The following is a 20,981-nucleotide window of genomic DNA, read 5'->3' on the forward strand; positions in this document are numbered from 1 at the left end:
TGCTGGAAACCTGGAGCTGTGCAGGAGCTCTGGGGCCAGGGTGGGCTCAGTGCAGCTGCACACTCGGCTGCAGGGCCAGCTGCCCTCCTGAGCCCACTTGTGCCCTCCTGCAGCCTTCCTGTGCTTCACAGAAAAACAAAAATGTGCCCTCAGCAGAGGAGCACTTGTCACACTTTTGCTGTTCCTGGCCTGGAACACAAGCATTTACCCTCCTTCCAGTCATTCCCAAGCACTTCCCCAGCATTGTATGAAGGGCTACAGACCTTTCCTGCTATGATCCTTTGTCTGCTCTGCTGAAAGGGATGCTGAAGCACCAAACAAGTGTAAGATTTTTTCCCCCAGTGATGTAAATTGTCTTTATTGAAGTCAATAAAGAAAACAGAATTTGCATCTTCCTTCCTGTGACCTTTCAAAAACGTGTTTGCCTGTATTGAAGGTGCCTGTGACACCATTTGTGGCTGAACTTGGCTATTGAATGGGAACAGTTTCTTGCTCTGATTCATAGGTTCCTAATGACAGGTTACATGTTAATTCTTGTTTTCAGCAATTATCATGCACTTGTGTTTTCACTGGAACCTAATAGCAAACGTGAGTGGAAAGAGCTTCAGGCTAAGGCCTAATAGTTAGTCATCAATGGTACTTTTTATTTGCCTGTCTGAAAACAGTTGTTGTGAGCCTTTTTTAACATAAATATATCAGAGGTGTTTGTTCTTTACTTGTTTTTTATTCTGTTTCACTACATTTAACAATGCTTTATATAGCATCAGTTTTGTTGCTGCTCCATCATCACCATGATTATTACCATAGGGCATTCCATCTCCAACTCAGATCACAGCTGCATTGTGCAGGAGCTGTACAAATGTGCAGTAAAGGGAGGGCCTGTCACAAAGTGTTAGTGCTGTCTGGAGAGCTGAGGCAGAGAGGAGCAGGCACGATTCAGCAATGTGCCCCTACTGCACAAAGCTCAGTTGTGGTGTTGGGTACAGAGCAGAGCTTCAGACAGCAGGGGACACTTCTTGTGCAGAGCTTGCAGGATCAGGAAGGATGAGCTCTTGCTGCCCTTCTAGAGATCAGTGCCTTTAAAATAAACTGGCCTTGCATGTGACAGAAAAAAGTTCAAGCATCTAGATAGCCAAAGGTCCCTTTCTTACCTTGGTGGGGTTAGAAGCGTGTGTAATATTAAGAAGCACATTCAGAGTCACTGTAAAAGTCCTCATTGTTTCAAATCTCACTTAACTTACAGGATTTGCACTGCACCCACCTGGAGGTCTCTTCTCCCTCCAGCAGCTGCCTCCAGCAGCTGGGAGCAGGTGGGAGAGTTATTGTTCTTAGCAGGGGGATTCTCTGTTTAAAAGTTGTGCAAACACATAATAAAAATTTGCTGTTTTCCATCCAGACGTGGGTAAGATAGACCTGTCTCCATCTCAGGTTCAAAATCCCTCCTTGTGGTGGTGTTCACAGGGGTCCCAGGATGAGGCAAGAGATGAGAATGTTGACTCCATGTTTCAGAAGGCTGATTTATTATTTTATGATATATATTATATTAAAACTATACTAAAAGAATAGAAGAAAGGATTTCATCAGAAGGCTGCTAAGAATAGAAAGAATGAATGATAACAAAGGCTTGTGGCTGACTGAGACAGTCCAGACAGCTGGGCTGTGATTGGCCATTAATTAGAAACAGCCACATGAGACCAATCCCAGATGCACCTGTTGCATTCCACAGCAGCAGATAATCATTGTTTAAATTTTGTTCTTGAGGCTTCTCAGCTTCTCAGGAGAAAAAAATCCCAAGGAAAGGATTTTTCAGAAAATATCATGACTACACCTCCTCACTGTCATTCAAAGCCCTTCCAGCTCTAAGGGACCAGTTGTTTCTGTATTCAGTCTAACAAGCTGGACAGCCCAGAGAAGGTGAAAATGTCATGATGGATTCTCATCCTTTGTCTGGAGAAGTTTTCCTCATGTGGAGCTCATCTCTGGGGTTGGTGCCAGTTGCAGCAGGACCCTGGTGCCTCCCTGACTTTGCTCTGCTCTTTCTCCACAGCTCCTGTACGACAACCCCAAGGCGCGGCAGGAGGTCGAGTATCACTGGAGAGCCTCGGGGTGCCCTCACATTGTCCATGTCCTGGATGTGTATGAGAACATCCACAATGGCAAGAGATGCCTGCTCATTGTCATGGAATGGTAGGGACCAGCAGCAGCCCCTCACCAGGCACTGCCTTGGGTGGGATGGAGGGAGGAGGAGAATGGGAGAATGTGTTGGCTCAGGTGGCAGCTGGGAGATTTCTCAGCAGCACAATTTTGGTTTGCACAGGAAATCTCTTGTTCCCTTTATGGAACTGATAAGGAAATCAGTGCAGCTGCTCCAGCCATCCTGTGTGCTGGAAGAATGAGGAGCCTTTACCAGAAAATAAATTTTCATTGTGCTCCATAGCAATTGTCCTCATTAAAGCGTTGACTGATTAATACACCTTTGAAAGATGTCTCTATCAACACATTCTGCTTTGGTCGTGATCAGCTTCCAAGTTCAGATGTAAATCCAGTGATCCATTGTGATCTGTCTTGTCATAACTACTTTCACTCTAACTTTCCCTCTTCTCTCCCTAGCCTCCAATACTACAGTTATTGTCCTTTTCACTGAGGACAAATTAATAATTATTTTAGATGTCTTTGCTTCTTTCTTTTTCTTCCTCTCCACCCTTTACATGAAACAAGATTATTGTCAGTCTCCCAGTGCGTGCATATCTGACTGCCCATCTTTGTGTGTCATGTTCCCTATGATAGGGTCTATCAAACTGAAAGCATCAAAACTCCCTGGTCTTATTTTGTTTTCTATTTATGCCATATCAGAATGGCTTTCTGCATTGATGTGAGTGAGTGTGATGTTTAGGAAGCACTGGCATAGGAGGCAGCCTGTAATCTTTATTTGTTCCTGCTGTGGTTCCTGCTGTGGTTCCATGAGATTATATGGATGCACAGTCAGGTGTTAATTTTGTCCTTTCTGCTAATATAAGGTGGGGGTTTTGTGTTCTTTGTTTCAGCATGGAAGGAGGAGAGCTGTTCAGCAGGATCCAGGAGAGAGGAGACCAAGCTTTCACTGAGAGAGGTAAAACATTGCAAGTTTAATTTTAAAGTTTGTGAAAGACTTTTCTTTCTTCTCCATTTCTCTGCCCTCTGTTTCCTTTTAGGAATTTTTCTTTGGTTTTATCTATGGTGGTGTTTGTTGTTGTTATTATTGTTATTTATCTCACTGTGTGTTAAGAGTGATTTTGAAAAGTTCCCAAGAACCAGGAATTATGAGAATTGGCCAAGTTCAGGCAAAATGTGGAAGGTTTAGAGAAAAATCTTTCTACAAATCTGCTCAGCTTTTTCATTTCTGTACCCTGGGAGAGTCTGTTCCTCTGATCCCTGGTCCTGTGCCAGAGCACCTCTGCCATGATCAGTGCAGCTCCTGCTGGGATCTCTCTCTGGCTGTCCCTCAAGCAGCAGCACTGGGTCATGAGTGTAATGAGCAAATCACATCTGATGAAATATCTCCTGTTCAAGGGTTTTAAAGCACTACTTGAAAGGAAGTGTTATTAACCACACTGTAAACAAACCTGCCTGTCTCTAGAAGGGAATAAGCACAGCCCTGCCATGAGGCAGGGACAGAGCTTGCACTAGACTAGTCTTGCCATTTTTATTGTCTTTGCTATTTATTATTGACAGAGAACCACAGGTCCCATTGACCATGGTTCTCCTTGCCCCCTCACAGCAGACCAGAGCTCGTTTCTGCTCAAAGTGAAACCATTAATATTTGTAAGGTGATAGTGTTTGTAACTATTGGCCCGACAAAATGATTAGAAGCAGAAAAATACACACCCAGGCTTGTAAATTACTGTGACTTATTTTGCAGGTCTGGTTTAGAGGCCAGTCTGTTTTCTTTTTGTGTGGTTCCTAGCCTGGGATGAATCCTTTCTAGTCCTGTTAGAGACTTGTGCAGGGAAAATAAGCATTTTTAGAAACTTTATTTGTTCTTCCCTAAAGTCCAAATTCCAGGGAGAAAACTGATTCTGTGAATTTTAGCAACTGCACTCTACTAAAAACGTTACTTTTCTACATTACAGGGCATTGTATAACATAATTACTTACTCAGAAATCACCTGGTTAAACAAAAAAAACACTTTCATTCTTTCCTGAGGTGAATGAGCCCTGTGCCACTGGATTCCCCAGGTTCACTGCCTGTTTATATAGCCACAGCTTCCCATTAGGACCAAGAGGGAGGAGGTTGTGCAAGGTTTTCCCCAAAGAACAGGAGTGTTTCTGCATTCTGATTGTCCTTGTCTGAGATGGTATAGTTTCACTCTCAGGCCATGTGAAAAAGGATTCCAGGTTGCAGTACAAGTTCTGCCTATGCAGAGCCCAGAGGGTCAGGTTGAAGTTTCTGTTGTTTCCCTGTCAATGGAGATGTGATATAATGCTCACATGGGAATGTCATTCTTGCTCCAAAACCCCTCCCTGTGTAACTGAACCCTTCCAGACTCCCAGAGCATTGCTGTTGCAAGGTAATTCCACCACTAGAATTTCCCACTGGGGCTATGTTAAATTCTTGAAACATTATTTCAAACGTGGCAGTTTGGCCTTTGCTGAATAGAACTGTTGATTTTGTTCCTCCTGATGAAAAACTTCTAAAGACAGTGATGAATTAAGAGGTGACCTATCCTAAAATTACTATATTGTTATGTTGCTCTATTTTTAGAATCTGATAGATCATACCCCTGAACTAGAAGCTGAAAGTTAAATTTCTGTCTCAAACAACCAAGGACATGTCCTGGACAATCAGAGATAGGTTCTTGCTGGGGCTCCTTTTCTTATCAGTTGCTGCTTGTGTACCTGCTCTGCTCTTGCTGCTTTTTTTGGTGAGCAAATTAAAGCACGAATTTCCAAGTTCCTGAGGAGTCTGAGCTGTTGGGCTGCAGTTCCTGCTCAGGAGGAGGCTGAGCAGCCAGGCAGTGGGGGCTCGGTGCCTGCAAACCCAAAACACAGCTGTTAGGGCTAATTTTAGGGTTTCTCTAGTCCTGACGCTTGCCCCATGTTCCAGCAAGCTGTTTGTAAGCCATGAGCATTCCCAAGCATGTCCCTGAATTCCAGTGGGAATGTTAATGTGACCTTTCTCTAAAATTGTATTTATAGAGGCCTCTGAAATAATGAGAGACATTGGGACAGCCATCCAGTACCTGCACTCCATGAACATTGCACACAGAGATGTCAAGGTGAGCCCCAAGGGGTGTGGGCTGGGGAATAGAGCTTATGGCAGGAGGAAACTTGGGCAGCAGTGATTTCAACAGAGCTGGGAGTGCAGTCAGATGGTCAAAGTGTTCCTGTTCCTCTGCCAGTGTGAGAAAGGATTTGCTCACTAGTTTGCAACTAGTCCAAGGTTAGAATATTCATGTGTGCTAATGCCTTCCAGTTGTGTACAGAATGCAGAAAAATCTCATGATAGTCAGATGCTTAGTTAAAGAGGTACTGCCCACTTGCAATCCATTAATTAGCAAGAAAATAGCACTCCTTCAAGTGAACCTGTAACTTATAGATGCCTCTATGTACAGTCTTTGCCAGTTATTAGTTGCTTTCAGCATCATACTTGTATTAGAAAAAAAAACCCAAACAAAAAAAAAAAAAAAAAATCCACAAAAACCCCAAGCAGCACAACCCCCTTCAGAAAAAGGGGAAACTTCTGGGAGGAACAATATCAATTTCATGCATTTAACCCACTTCAATAAGTGTGTGAATATCTGGGAAAATAGGCAGATCTCAGTTACTGCCAGCATTTAATGAGGTAAAATTTGCACCCCAATCTCATTGTAGGTGTTTGTCAGAGTTTGTAGGGCTGTATTTTGTGTAGGGCTGTATTATATGTAGGGCTGTATTTTATGTTCAGGCTCTGAAATGCTCAGCACAACAAAGCCAAGCTCGCTGCACTCTGGCATTTCCAGTGCAGGGACACAGCAGGGGATGGAATGTGCAGGACAGCAGTGCTTGTAATGATAGACTGAGACATCAGATCAATTCCACAGCTCTGAGCTGGTGGATTTTCTACAGATGTTTGTGTGTTTAGCTGGAGGGAGAGCTGACACATCATGGTATCACCAGGGGGTAAACTGGGAAATGAGTTGAACTAATTGGAGATAATGGAAATACCCTGTTGTCCCTGTTCTGGAGCACAGGAGCTTGTATTTCCCTCTGTGCCACTTCTGCCTGTATGGAGTGTGGAGCAAGAGTGGAATTACCCCAGGTTTCAGGAGACAGAGGAGGGGGGGGGCAGCAAAGGGCCTGTGTCTGTATCAGTTAATTCTGATGGAGCTGTGTCAGTTGCTTGTGGGGGCTCTGGCTGAGGATTTCCCTTGTCCTGCCCCTGGGGTGCTTGAGGCTCAGTGTGATGTCAGATCAGCTGCTGTCACCACACAGATCAGTCCTAGGAAGTGCAGGGAACTGGGAGAGGTTCAAGAATCCAGACTGGATGCCCACTGGACAGGGTTTTGTGGTTTTCTCTCCCAAATAACCTTGCTAAGAAGGATGTTGATGCTTAGCCTGAGGAGAAGTGCTGCCTGTTGGGAGGGAACTTGCTGTATGTTTGATGGGGTTGTGACAGAAGTAAGAAGACCTAAATGGTGGTGGTGGATTTGACCTGTCAGCTCATTAGAGACATCTCTTCATTGTCCTGTTTGTCCTCTTTTGGTGGCCTTCCAGCCTGAAAACCTGCTTTACACATCTAAAGACAAAGATCCTGTGCTCAAACTCACAGACTTCGGCTTTGCCAAAGAAACCACTGTAAATGCACTGCAGACCCCCTGTTACACTCCTTATTATGTGGGTGAGTTATCCAAGGCACATTTCTTCTGTGTTTCTGTCATTCCTTCCCTTGCAGTGGGTGGGAAATCTTCTATTCTGGGTGTAATGTGAAGTGTTAGCCTCCAGGATTTAAGCTGGGATCCAATCCAAACCTGAAGTCTGATTCCAGTACAGTTCAGTGCTCCTGCTTTCTGCCTTGGTGACAGAGGAAAAAGCCTTCACAAGATATACAAATGGAGATACACAAGGAGAGAGAAGGAATTCCTTCTGATTACACATGAAGTAATCCTGGTGTTTCCTCTGAATGATGCAATAAAAGCCATAATTTGAATTGAGCTTTGTGATATTTGGGTATTTCTGTGCTAAACTTCCCATAGGTTAAATTAAAGCAATAAGAGAGAAGAGTATTGCCTCAGCTGTAAACCTTCTTTAAGCTGGCAAATTGAGGAATTAGTAATGAAGAACCAACACGACTTAATCACAGCAGAATTTTTCCTCCATTTTTTCCAAAGTTGAAGCACTGTGTAATGGATGCCACAGCAGACTGTCCTTCATGCACTCATTTTAGTCTTGAGTTAATAGTCATTCATCACATGGTTTGACTGGGGCAGTCCATGCTTGGAATTTCTTTGCTGGGAAAAGGACTTAATTTGTTTGAAAAATTACTTCTCTGATAAAAGTTTGTATAGTTTTCTGTATTGGAAGAGACTTATTCACTGGGAGCAGACAATCACATTAGCAATACTCTTTTTTTTTTATGCCTTCTTCTGTATTTTTGTGAGCTGGGTTTAGTGATAAAATGTTAGGGAGTTTACACACGTATGTTTTTATGCCTTTATATTTGTGTATAAACAAGCTGACATTTCCCTTCTCAACACCTTTTTATAAACCAGCATGATTGCTCATATGTTTAAAGAATAATTTTCCTTACAAAATCAAGCTCCCTGGCAGTTTACCTGCCCCAGGGGACAAAAAAATCCCCTCTAAATGTATCTCTGTCTAATTTTGTTACTTAGTGGAAAAAATATAATGCTCTGGAGGCCAAAGAAAAATACAGTGCCCTGTAGCTGCTGGAGCTAAACACACCACCCAGGTATCATTCAAAATTTTATCACAGCTCCAGTAGGGCCTTTCTATTCTGATTGCTGGAACATATGCTCCTGCCTCTTTCAGTGCAGTGTCTCCCTGCACACATTTAGCTGTAGCTCCTTCTGCTTTTTGGTAATCTTAGTACTCCCTTGAGCAGAGAGACACCAAGGTGAGGAGTAGGGCATTTTTCCAGCTCTGTTCCTCCTTTTTAAAACTACTTTAAATGCCTTTAGGAACTTGTCAGTCGAAAGTGCTACCCAGTTCCTGCAGTGAGTTGTGGTTTTTAATGCCTCTGATACCTGTTGCTGAAGTGCTGGTACTTACAAAATAATGGAGATGAAGAGAAATACCTGGTACTCTGTTTACCTGTGATTTTAATCTTCTTCAGCCCCAGAAGTCCTTGGTCCTGAGAAGTATGACAAATCATGTGACATGTGGTCATTGGGTGTCATCACATATATTCTGTAAGTATTTGGGAAGGAACTTGTTAAATCTGCACTCACAAGTAATTGTTCACTGGGATCCTGCAGCCTGCAGTAGAATATAAGCTAGAATAAAACATTTTTAGAGGTGAAAGGACTCCCCTAGTTATGAAAACTCTTTTGTCCACTCTTACAGTCTGTGTGGGTTCCCCCCATTCTACTCCAACACCGGTCAAGCCATTTCTCCCGGGATGAAGAGAAGAATTCGGATGGGGCAATATGGATTTCCCAATCCAGAGTGGGCTGAAGTGTCAGAGGAAGGTAAAAATCCTCCCTGGTGCTGATGAGTGGGAGCATGGTGGTGTGCAGTGCTGCAGTGCTTACAAAGAGACTATTTCTAAAAATCTGTCTGAGCTTTTGTTTCCCTTTCCTCTACAATTTAAATCCATTTTTTGTAAGGTGCTACAGAGAATGACTGGGAACTGAGATACCAGCCAGCAACCTCTGTGCTACAAAAAGCAAATGACTACTGAAAACCTTCTTTCAAAATCCAGCTAGTGCTAGTGAATGCTGATATTAAACCCTCTTGAAACAGAAGACTCTAATCCTGAGAAAGGAGACAGCCTGGACAGCTCCAATGCAAGCTGAGCTGGAAGAAAGGCAAACTCTCTTAAGAATTTATTCAGTCTTTGCCCTCCTTGGTGATCCAGCCAGCAAGGATGGCAAGTTTTCATGTTAGCATTTTGGGATGTGGGAATTTGCTAGCTGCCACTTAAATCAAGGTCAACAATTTATTTTGTATAAGTCATTGATCAAAAGCTGCTGGGCTCAAATCAGTGTCCTGAAAGTGGATATTTTTGATTCCCTCTTATCCTGCCAGTCTCATAAGCTGGAAGTCTCACCTGCCTGTCATATTAAAGAGAAGGGTCAGCAATATCTGGGCTTATCTGTTTTTCTTACAAGCCCTTTATACTGCTGTGATCCTGGTTTTCTGCTGTTCAGCAGTAACAAATCATCCTTGGACCCTGCTCTGCCCTGTGGCATCTTCACCCCTCACTGCACCTCGTGGCTGTGTGCAGCACAGCCTGCTGAACATTGTTGAGGGAGATGTTTTAGTCATGGGTTTCTGGCTAAATATTTTTTCTGCTTTGGGTCTTGTTCATATTCCAGCAGTAAAAAACAGGCTAGAGGAGCTTGGTGAGAGAACATGCACTTGCACTGTGTGTGGGTTTCTGTGTGCTTGTGTGGATGGACACAGGGGCCCTCTACCTTCCATCCTATTAAGATCATCTCATCTGTGGGTGTTCTTTAGGCTGATGAGGCACCTGCAGGAGGATGCTGCTTTTTTCCCCTGTGTTGTGCTGTCCTTGTCCTTTGCAGCCTCTCTCAACAAATCAAACTTGTACCTCTGGCAACTTCTTACAAGCATTTAGTCGTCTTGCATGTGATGTTCCTAAAAGAGAACTCCTTTTTAGAAGTTCTTACAGGTTTCCTAAGGAAATTTTGTGTAAGTCCCAAATAACTTCCTTTGGATGCAGTGTTTCCAGTCTGTCCACCCACATTAATGGAACTCTTGTCTAGCCTCTCACCATCTCATATCTCAGTTATTAGTGCTCTTGCTTTGGCAAATCCCATGTTCACAGAAAGCTGCTGCAAAGCCAGTTTGTGCAATCCATTTATTTGACTTTTTTGTCTTTATAGTGGCCTCTCAGTTGGCAAAGTTCATTGTTCCTTTTTTCCACAGCCTGTGCTAGTGTTCCATCATTTCTCAAAACATCAGCTTGTGTATTCATTCAGCCCATAATGCCCAGCTTGTTGCCATCTTTGAGGCAGGCAGCTTAGCAGCTTTCTGTCTCTGTGCTTCTCTTTCCCTCCAGCTGTTGTTCTCAAAGCAGTTGGTTTGGTGATGTAGAGAGCAGAGCTGGAATTCCCAGTCTTTTCTTTCCTTCTTGCCTCTTGTTTTGGATGTTTTCCTGTTTTGCCCCTTTAAACACAGTAACCTGCCCCACTGTACATGGCTTCTTAGCACAGTCACAGCAACTGGGAGGTGTTTTCAGTTTTGCAAAATGGTGTTTCTTCATTCAGCAGGTGCTTGTGTTCCCAAGGTTATTTGGGAATGCAGTCCTGGACTACACCGTGCCCTGTTGGTTCTGTTTTTCAGCCAAACAACTCATTCGCCATTTACTGAAGACTGACCCAACAGAGAGGATGACAGTCTCTCAGTTTATGAATCACCCTTGGATTAATGTGAGTCTTAGATCACTTTTTATACCACAAATTGATTCTTACATGCAGAACTTGGGAATTGCTCCACACAGCACAGCAAGAGAAGGGCTGTTATTACTGCTGGTCCCTTAATTAACCTCCTGTGCCCTCCTCAGAGGGTCACCTGCCTGTAAAACCACAATTCTTCTTGCTGTTAGCAGAGGACACACAAGGGGAGACACCCGCAGTCGTGTCCTTGGAAGCAACAGCCAAAAATGTCTCTGTGTTCTGTGAGCAGGCAGTCTCTGTTGACTCTGCAGCATATGCATGTGTTACTCTCTTTAAAAATATAAAAATAAACTCTGTGTGCTTACTTCATCAGTGCAGGATTTAAAGAGCTATTATTAGTGGTCTCAGGCACCATTGTGCATAGCTGTGTTAGGGTGAACATGCTCCTGTGCTCAGTGGGAATTCTCATCCTTGGCAGAGTTTGGAAATGCATGGGGGAGGAGCAAGGGTCTCTTTTTCCATGTGAGAGATTGCCAGGTAGGGTGGTACACAGAGCTATTTATAGTCCCAGATCAGGTTTCATTCCATGACTTTGTTGCATTTACTTCTCTTTAAAAGATTTTTTTTTTTTTTTTTTTTTTTTTTTTTTTTTTTTTTTGGGAAAAAAGAAAAAAATACTTTATTAATACAGTATGGTTTATTTCAAACAAGAGACACAAATCCCAGAAGACTGAGTTTCATGATACCATCTCTGCTCTGTAGGTGTCCCTCAAAATAGTAGGTTATACTTCTCACATTTGTGTCTAAAAAAATACCAGTCTTGTTCTTGCTGCCCAAAGAATCATCAGCCAGGAACAGAATGATTTCTGCTGTAGGATTCCCTTTGTTCCCATAGTGCTGGTGTGTCTGTGCTGATCCTCAAAGCATGGGCAGAAGCAGAGGTGAGGCTGATTGTCCCCATTCCTACAATGCCTGGAAGCCCTCGGAATGAAGTGAAATGCAGCTGTAGGACATCCTGATGGAGTAGAAAGGTGTTGTCATTCGGGGTTGAGAAACTGAGGTTGTAAAGACTCTGTAGAACAGACCCCAGACAATATTTCTGAGTCTTTTTTAACCAAATAAAAATGTAATCACTGCTCAGAATAAACACCTCCAGCTCTGAGTGTCTGAAGCCCCAAGAAGGTGTTTCAGAAGTCAGCAGGTGAGGAATTTCATGGAGTGAGTGCCTAATAGCTGAGGAAGCTGCCACCTACAGTGACACTTGTTATTGGAATATGCACAGAGCCAATTAATGAGGAGGAGATTAGAGACAGGGTCTGCAGACCCTGCTGCACCTGCTCCAACTGGAGCCCTGCTCCAACACCCTTCCTGGAGGGAAGCTGCAGCTTGGCTTTCTTTTCTGCTGAACCTATAGCTCACAGGGCCAGAGGGAGGGAGAGGGAAAGACCAGAGCAGTGAATGTCTGTGTTCCCCCTTTTCCTAAATCCCAAAGTGGAAACATGTCTGGGGAGTTGCACAAGCAGCGGGGGAGGGTGCTTGTGGCTCTTTTTTTTTTTCTTTCCCCTCTTTTTTTTTTTTTTTCTTTGAGATGGATGACAGAAGTGTTTTACTGTGAAGTAGGCAAAAACTGTCAGTTTAGGTGGAGCACAGACTCATTTAGTTCCTTGTCTATAAGATTTTTTTAACAAGCAGCAGAAAAGCACCTTCCACAGGGAAGCAGTGACAGGGACAGCACTGCAACCAGTCTGCTTGTTTTCCATTTCTCTTCTCCCAGCTGTGTTTGACAAAACTGTACCCTGGCCAGCTGGGGTCCTTGTCCAGAGGAGTCAGGATTTCTGCTTCACTTCTGAGACTGCTGCACTGCTGCTCTGAGCCTGGGGGAGCATAAGCAAGAAGCACTGGTTCCAGTATGGGGTTTGTTTTACAGGGATCTCCTTAGACTCTGTTGACATGCAGCTGTAGGATGCCACAGCAGAAAACAGCAAGTTTGGGTAGAAAGCATAAGGAAAATAGAGTATCCAAATGAAATTATAGTTTGGGTTAGGGGCTGGCAAGAATTGCCATGATTCTTTCCGAATTCAGTCAGGGAAACTGTGCTTCATGTTTTAGAAATTGTCCCTTATTCTAATGTAAAGTATCTCCTGATCTTTTGTGGCAGATGAGCAGAGATCTCAGTTTCATGTGGATTCTCTGTCTTCTGAGCTGTGCCTTGCTCAGAACAATTGTGTCATTTCCTCTTTGGGGCTCACTTAGTCTGATGAACTGGTGATGTCAGTTAATGCATATGTGCAAGAAAATGTCTCCTACAACAAATCCTAGGAGATAAAGGTCAAATTAACCACTTTAAGACATTGATTAATGAATAGTTAAAATCTAAAACATACATAAAAATTTATCCAACACTGGTTGGATAAGTTGTTTGGACTGGAAGGGAGTAGAGTGAAAGGAGCTCAGCACTGATTTCTCTCTCCTTTTGTTCTTTAAATATTGTGTGGGGAATGTAGTCCTTTTCTCCTGCACATGAGTTCATTTGTGGAGTGATTGGAAGCAGGAATAATGAGAGCCATTGGAATACATTAGATCAAATTTTATGCCCTTCATACACAGAGAAGAGCAAGAAATCACTTCCCAAATGTTGTTTTTCAGAATTTCTTTTGGTGTTTTTCTTTGTTCTCAGAGATCAATGTCAGTGCCACCAACTCCTCTTCACACTGCACGGGTCCTGCAAGAGGATAAAGACCACTGGGATGAAGTTAAAGTGAGTCAATCCAAATTCAGATTTCTTTAAGTCAAGAGTGCTAGGAGATGAAACGTGCTGCCTTGGATACTGTGGCTATTTTGAATACAATCATGTCAAACAAGGGTGCCATAAACAGCCTTGGTTAGAACAGCAGTGTATATGAGAACTGTTTTAAAAAAGAAGGAATAAAGCTCAATGTTTGAGCTTCATTGGCAGTCTTACAGCTGCACCAGATATCAGCAAAGATGGTGTTTGTGATCAAAGGCATGAATGATGCTCCTGCTGAGCCTCTGCATGTGCCCAGGGAGGAGAAGGACAGTGCTGGGGCAGTTGGAACTTCATTACAGTGAAGAATGTGATGAAAATGTAGCTGGACAGGTAGGAGGGCTGAGCTACATTCTTTTCTGTAGTGCTTTTGAATTGTGGAACAGCACTGAATAACCTTAGTCTTGTCTTGTTATGTCATTTGGTGGGGGGAAGAGCAGAGAAAAAAAAATTATCTTAATCTAAGCAGGTGCCCCACCTGCTGTGTGTACCAATGACAGCTGAATGCTTCCTGCTGTAGGGCACACTGAAAGTCTTAACTCTTTACTGCTGGCCTTTAACAGGTTTACATACTTTTACAATTAATTCTGAGTTTTCTGCACTTCAAGTTCCTAGAATTTTGACAATTGCAACATTCCTGTAGTGTATTTTATTCACTACTGATTTTATTTAAATCACTGATGTGTAGTCTCAGCTGTTGAGCTATGTAATGGTAAAATTTTTTTGAGACCTAGGCAACATTTACCTTCTGAGTCAGAGATCAAGCAGATATTTTCACTTAGCTGCCTTATTTTCCATGTTTCTGAGAATTTCTTATGCTTGTGCTTCTGTGTAGGTCCCAGAGGTATTCCCTCGAGCTACCAACATACTCATGATATTGAATTGTTTTTCCTTTCCTGAACCAAATGCTTAGACATTTGTTTACTTTAGCAGATTTTTCTCTACAACCTTATTAAAAAGTTGAGAATGTTCCTGTACTTAAGCATTAATGCAAACTAAGGAGGTGTGTGAATTTGAAGCACGTACTTTGTGTGGAGGCACAGAGCCAGCCAGGGAGAGGTGCTGGGATAAGGACAGGTGGAATTTAGGCCAGCAGAGCGTGGTCCTGTGTGCTCCCTGTGAATTGCTATGAGAGCAGCTCCTGCTGAGCCCTGGTGGAAGGAGGCACCAGTGGAGTGGTTGGTTCCTGGTGCAGAGCACAGAGGGCTCAGCCCTTGCTGCCCAGGGCGGACAGAGGGCTCCTTGTGTCCCTCCTCTCCGGGCTCTAGGGTGGGGTGACCATGCACTCAGTGCCTCAGGGGTTTCACTACATTGCTTGCTTGCTTTCAGGAGGAGATGACCAGTGCTCTGGCTACCATGAGGGTGGACTATGATCAGGTGAAAATCAAAGACTTGAAGACGTCCAACAACCGCCTGCTGAACAAGCGCCGCAAGAAGCAGAAGCAGGCGGGCGCCTCCTCCGCCGCCCCGGGCTGCAACAACCAGTGAGGGCAGGAGCCAGGAGGGACCTGGGGGTACAGGGTAAAAGTTAAACAGAGCAAGTTAAAATCATGGGATCGCCTCAGCCCACACCACAAAGGCAATGAGACCATGAAGATGCTGTCCTGCAAAGAGGGAACAGTGTGATAACGTTTTGATAACTTGAATCACTTTTGAAGACTTATGGATCTGACATGATTCTGTTCCATATTGCAAGGGAAGGTACAGTAATACCAGAAATGTTACAGGTTTTTGGTTTGGCTTTAGCTGTGTAGGACAAGAGGAGAGAACAGGAGACAGTCTCAGCACATTAATGCACTGGGGCTTCAACAGCCATCTACAAGAGTAACTTCTGCTGCTGTTTTCAGCTGGGGAATAGGAAAGTGCCAAGTGTTCTGCTAAGAGTGTTTTAGTAGTTTGGTAGAATTGGTAATAGTCTATATTTCCGAACTTACCTCCTATAGTTACAGAATATCACCTAAACTGTAAACAGATATTCTTGTTACAGGAAAAAGCATCCATTCATTTCCATTTCCATCTCCATAAAGTCTTCGGTATAGTCTCATGTGAAGATCTGAGTTTGTCATGGATTCCCATTTGATAACATGTAAATTTTCTGAGCTGTAGCCACTATGTTGTATCTTTGCCACTGTCAGACCCCTCTCTTGTAATGTTTTCAATTTAACTGGTACTTTATGTGAAGAGTTTCAGTCAGGATTTAAGTAGTTGAAAGCATCCTGCAGAGAATATTGCTGTTCCCCTTGGATTCACAACCTCCAGGGCGTGCAGCTGGACGTGCAAGGGATTGCTTTAGAAGAAAGACTTCTGAAGTTTGGGGAAGAAGTGGCAAATGCATGTTCTCTGAATGGACCCTGTAATCTGCCAGCATCCCTTCTGGTAATTATCTCCAGATCCTGTGCCTAAGATGTGCTGATCACAACAAATTGTGGGGTGTTGGGATTGGTTTGTTTCCTGGGGTCAGGAGCAGGGAGGATGGTACTTTATTTATGGTGATTTGGTGGTGTTTCAGGATCCAAAGATTTTAACTACTTAAGAAAGATTACTTTTAAGTACATCCACCCATTATTTTTTTCCTATTTTAATTCTTCTTGTTTCATGGGAACCCGGCCTTGGTTTGCTGGTATGTTTTATTTTGTGATCAAAATATTTTCTCTCACTGTATTTTGGAGTTTGGCTTTATTTTTAGTTTAGGTGAAGCAAATATTTGTGAAAGTGTTATCAGAGTTTGGGATGAATATGATGTTCTTCCAGTGATGCAAGCAAGTACACCTTTGAGGTAGGAACACAGTACTGTGTTAATAAGCTTGCAAGAGTGTAGAAAGACAAAAAGAAAAACAGGGCTCCAGAGTGGCTCTGAATTGTCAGAGCAGTGACACACAGCAAAGCTCAGCTCAAGGCTTTGGACCTTGTCTGGGGAGCCCAGTTCCCATCTTCAGAGTAGTGAATGAGACCTCACTTCTCCTTTGTGAACTTGTCCTAGGGTTTTGTAACATGATTTATTAAAATCAGTTTTTAACATTCCTTCTTCCTGTCATCCCTGGTTTTGTTGAGTTGTTGCAGAGTTTGCATTGCTTTGCAAGATACATTGTGTTGAAGGTGACAGGGAAGAGGAGAAGGAAATTGTTCCATGATGTCCACATTCAAAAGCTGCCCAGCTTTGAACATTTTATAAGATCAGAAGGTTTTATATCAATTTCTGTAAAGTTGTGTTTATAAATTATTTCATGTTTCAGGTATCTGTGATTATAGCATGTCCTTTATGTTTTTGTTTTGCCACATTACTCCAATGAATTATGCAAATATTATTCACTACCTGCAAATGAAGAGTTGTGATGTGTTCAGGATGCAACAGTTGGAATTAGAGCCAGGTCCAAGTTTCTGTCCCTTTATCTAATTTTTTTGAGGGAGAAATGTACATAATTGCTGCCATTCCATCTCTGTGCCCCAGCAGGGTGATGGATGTTCCCAGGGCAAGCAGTGTGTAGTGCACTGTCCTGTCTGCCTCAGGGACAGGGCCACTGAAACTGTTGCAAACCAACTTTTTTTTCCTCTGCCTTGGCCAAGGCTTGAGCAGGAGTTCTCAGTTCCCACCTGGCTTGTCAGTTCATTCTGGAGCTCAAAGATGTGTCTGTTCCTGGGTGTACACACTGTTCCTGTAAAACACACCTGGGCCTGGTTCCTTCCTGTGGGCTTTCAGTATTAACTGCAGACCAGAAGCTGAAACTGAGGCACCTGGCACAGCACCTTCAGCTTTCTGTCCCTGTGCAGCAGGACAATCCCATCTCATTAAACTCACACTAACAGTTCTTGCCTTCTACCCTGCAGCACCCAGGAATGCTGTAAAGCCTTGCAGAAACCAGAGGAGGGCCTCAAAATGGCAGACATGGAAATGTATGCAAGCATTGGACAGAAGGGTTTGCGTTTATTGCACAGAGGGAAGGAGGAGACTCCTTGGGAGCTGGGAAACAGCTGCCTCAAAATGCTGCCCTGCTCCAGGCACTGCTGCCTTCTGCATCCCGGTGGAGCAGGACAGCTTGTGTTGTACCTGGCTCTGTGTCACCTGCAGCTGGGAGGGGCTGCCAGGGACCAGGTTTGGGGTGCAGGCATTTCCCAGCAGGGCCTGTGTGCCCCAGCAGGGCCTGTGTGCTCCATGGAGATGTAGGGATGGACGGAGCATCCAATGGGCTTGGCCCTGCTGCACCACTGGTAACCTGCCCTGCTGGTTCTGAGCACTCCCCAAATCTGAGCCTGCCCTCAGCTCCCCAAATCTGAGCCTGCCCTCAGCTCTCCAAATCTGAGCCTGCCCTCAGCTCCCCAAAGCCAGCCTGCCCTCACCTCCCCAAATCTGAGTCTGCCCTCAGCTCCCCAAAGCCAACCTGCCATCAGCTCCCCCAAACTGAATCAGCCTTCAGCTCCCCTGCAGTGTCTCAGGCCCTGCTCTGGTGCATGGCTCTGCAGAAGGTGTTGTCCCTCTGGCTGCCAGCAAGGCTCTGGGGAGGACCCTCCTCCTCCCTGCATTCACACAGGTTTTAAAGAGCTCTGGTGAGCTCTGGTGTTTGGTCTCTTCCCCCAGCCATGTCATATAATAGGCTTTTTAGAACCTGCTGCTCAGGATCCAAATTTATAGCCTGTTTTTAGAAAGGATAGGCTATTACAGAACTGATTGTGCATTTGCATATTCATCAGCCATATAGAGGAGGTAAAGAGCTGGGAAGGGACAGAAGAAATGAATGGTCAATAGAGAAGGCTTCAAGGAGAACACAGATTAAAAGGTCTATTTGTTTTTTCCAGCAGAAGCTAAAAAAAGGCCTGTGCACAATTCCCCACCCCCATCCCTTTTCACAGGGATTGCTCATGGGCCGCTGCCTCCCCCTGTGGTTCTGTGCACTGTGCTGCTCACACGTGGGTCATGGGCTCTCACCAGGGCTCTGCTCTGATCCACACACAAATGTGTGCCCAGGGACACAGGAAATTCCCTCCCTCCCTCCCTCTCCCAGCTTTTGCACTACACACTTTCTTACCTCTTTGACCACATGTGCCACATGGTGAACCTGGGTTTGACATGCTACAATTAAAAACTCACATTAATGAGAAGCTCTTGGCCTAATTCTGTGTTTTTCTATTTGTCAAAACCCAGCATGCAGTCCTGGGATTGCTTTTCTGTCTTAACACTTCACTGCCTTGAGTCTGGAGGCCCAATTACATAAGTGCTTCTGACTTGTCTGACATGAGGGATAATGAGAATGCTACGTACTCAGTTTGATCTAATTTCCCTGTCCTCTTTTCAATTCACACTTTATTTGGCCCATGTTTAGACAGAGGTTCTTTTGAGAAGAGGAAGGTTTAGTGAGGAGGAGAGAGCCAAAGGTTTTAATTACTTGCAGGGCATCATGAGCCCTTGTAGTGTTTTAGACCTGTGGTCCAGGTGGGGAGGAGGTGTTAATGTGTGCTTAGCTGCTCTCATGTGTTCTCCTGCTTAGCCCAAGGATGGAGCCAGCTCAGCTAACAAACCTCAGGGACAAAGAGAAGGAAGCAAGCAGGGAATGACTTCACATGCAGGAGAGCTCCTTTTTTAAAGATTAAATGTTTTGGGGGGGGTTATTGTGGAAATATCAGAATTTTCTTTTTTTTAGGCTTCAATATTTCCCCTCTTCATCCAACTATTCCCAGTAGTGGAGCTAGCAAAGCTGGGAATGGACATGGTTAATTCTCTTTTAGAGAGCCTAAAAAGGATGAAGGCAATGAAGCAAACCTGAAAGGCAGAGAACACACTCAAAACAAAAAAATCTTGTTAAAAATCTTGCAAGCCAGCAAGCAAGTCCTCATCTCTGTACTGAAATGTAGCTCACCTGTGGAAAATAGAGGTTAGAGCAAATCTCTAACATTTGCTCTAGGTAAGGTAATAACATTTGCTGAGGAAATGTTTCCCTGAAATCTTTGCACCAGGTAAAAGAAAATTCTTTTTGAGAATTAAGTCTGGCTTTAAAATAAGATTATTTATTTTCAGTTTGTGTGGTTAGAGGAATTTATGGAGCAAAGGGAGCAGAAATGGGGGATGATATGTCATGTTGAAGAATAAGATAAGAAATGTCTGCTGTTGTATTCTACTCCAACTTACTTTTTTACTGCAAGTGCTACCTCTGTACAGACATAGCAAGATAGATTCAACTCTTTATTAGTCTTTTTTAGCACTGGAGAAGGAGGATGTTGCTGCACTCTAGGGAAATGTGGAAGATAACCCTGTGACTGTAGATGAACATCTATTCTGGTAAATCTGTAAATGATGCCTAGCATTAAATTTATTTTTAAATTTCCTGCCTCATGAATCTGCCAGATGCCAAAGTCTCACAGGTCTGCTCTAAGTGCATGAAGGCACAGAGACATCACTGTCAGTGGGTTTCTTCCTGCAATTTGGGACCACAGGAAGAAGCAGTTGCTGAAATGTACTGCAGTGCTTTGAGTTTCCAGAAGCCAAAAGAGGGAAGAGTGTCTTTCAAATAGCTGGAGATGATGGAAGGGCCAGGCTGTCTTTTATCAGGGGAGGGGTGTCCTAAAGGTGTCTTGGCCTTGAGTTCAGTTCCCAGAGCTGCTGATAACAGCCATGGTTCAGCTGTGTGGGGCTGCAGGTCCTGGTGAAATCTCTGCTGCTCTGACACCATGCTGGGACCTTTCCCTCTGTGAGCCAGGGAAATGCACTCACTGGGGCCAGGGCTGCAAACCATGGAGAATTCCTGCTGCTGGGGCTACACTGAAGCTGAATAATGCAAAAAAGGAGGAGCTGCATTGTTTGCTTACATGTTTGGCTTCTGAGTGTGTCTGTTGAATTTTCCTGCCTCCAAGGTCCATCCCAGTAGTGCCAGTGGAGCGGCTGTTTCTTCTTTTGTTAACAGGGAGCACAAATGCTTCTTTTGGGGACTGCATTTCTTTCTCTGAATTTCAGAGCTGGAATGAAACTCTTAAGCAGCATGGTTATTTTGTCTAATGTGTTCTCCCCTAATTTCCAGGCTAATCCATTTGGGAAACATGGAAGATGTTCCCAAGAGACTTCTTATTGCCTAGCTACTGAAGCACCTGCTAAAACTGAGCTCTTTTAAAAACTGAAAATTATTTAAATGTGAAAAAGAGTGGGTTGATCTGGAAAAAAACCTTCTCAAAAGACTAAAATTAGAATGGAATGTGTTAGAAGAGAAATGGGGAAACTGGTGGGGGAGGAGGACTAAGGTTTTTTTAAATAAAAATGCTACTGCTTGAGTAATGATCAAGGAAATTCTGGTTAGAATATTAGCTGCTGCTCCAACCCAGAGCAGTTCCTGGATTCAGAAATAATTATGTTTTCCTAAAGATAGATCTACAGTACAGACTCCAGGGTTTTTTCTGAGTTAGTCTAAAGCAAGGATAAGCTTGATGTTTATAAATGAAACTTTTGAGTAAATGCTGCTAGTGAACCAAATTAATAGAGCTGTTTGTTTTTTTTTTAGAGCAACTAATAACTGAATAAATAATCTGCAGAGATTAACTTCTGCTCTCCTAAAGTTGCCTGAGTAATCTGCTTGCAGAAAGTTTGTAAGGTGAAGTTACCTTTCATTTTTCTTTTGGAATTTTGCATTTCTATCTTACACTTTAGCACTACATGTTTG

The 20,981-nt window shown here is 43.6% G+C and overlaps 1 protein-coding gene across 2 annotated transcripts in view; it reads left to right on the forward strand.

The window, feature by feature from the left end:
- Positions 1-16,664, forward strand: part of MAPKAPK3 (MAPK activated protein kinase 3) — a 52,750-nt gene extending 36,086 nt beyond the window's left edge. For both annotated transcript variants that reach the window (XM_059480368.1, XM_059480369.1), the window contains exons 3-11: positions 2,048-2,187; positions 3,045-3,109; positions 5,176-5,255; positions 6,733-6,856; positions 8,312-8,387; positions 8,542-8,666; positions 10,507-10,592; positions 13,237-13,317; positions 14,674-16,664. In XM_059480368.1, coding sequence (XP_059336351.1) covers positions 2,048-2,187; positions 3,045-3,109; positions 5,176-5,255; positions 6,733-6,856; positions 8,312-8,387; positions 8,542-8,666; positions 10,507-10,592; positions 13,237-13,317; positions 14,674-14,832 — 936 coding nt within the window. In that variant the 3' untranslated portion in view covers positions 14,833-16,664. The remainder of the gene's footprint in view (positions 1-2,047; positions 2,188-3,044; positions 3,110-5,175; positions 5,256-6,732; positions 6,857-8,311; positions 8,388-8,541; positions 8,667-10,506; positions 10,593-13,236; positions 13,318-14,673) is intronic.
- Positions 16,665-20,981: the final 4,317 nt, after the last annotated feature.

Source organism: Ammospiza nelsoni, chromosome 11, assembly GCF_027579445.1.
Source record: "Ammospiza nelsoni isolate bAmmNel1 chromosome 11, bAmmNel1.pri, whole genome shotgun sequence".
Taxonomy (NCBI): Eukaryota; Metazoa; Chordata; class Aves; order Passeriformes; family Passerellidae; genus Ammospiza; species Ammospiza nelsoni.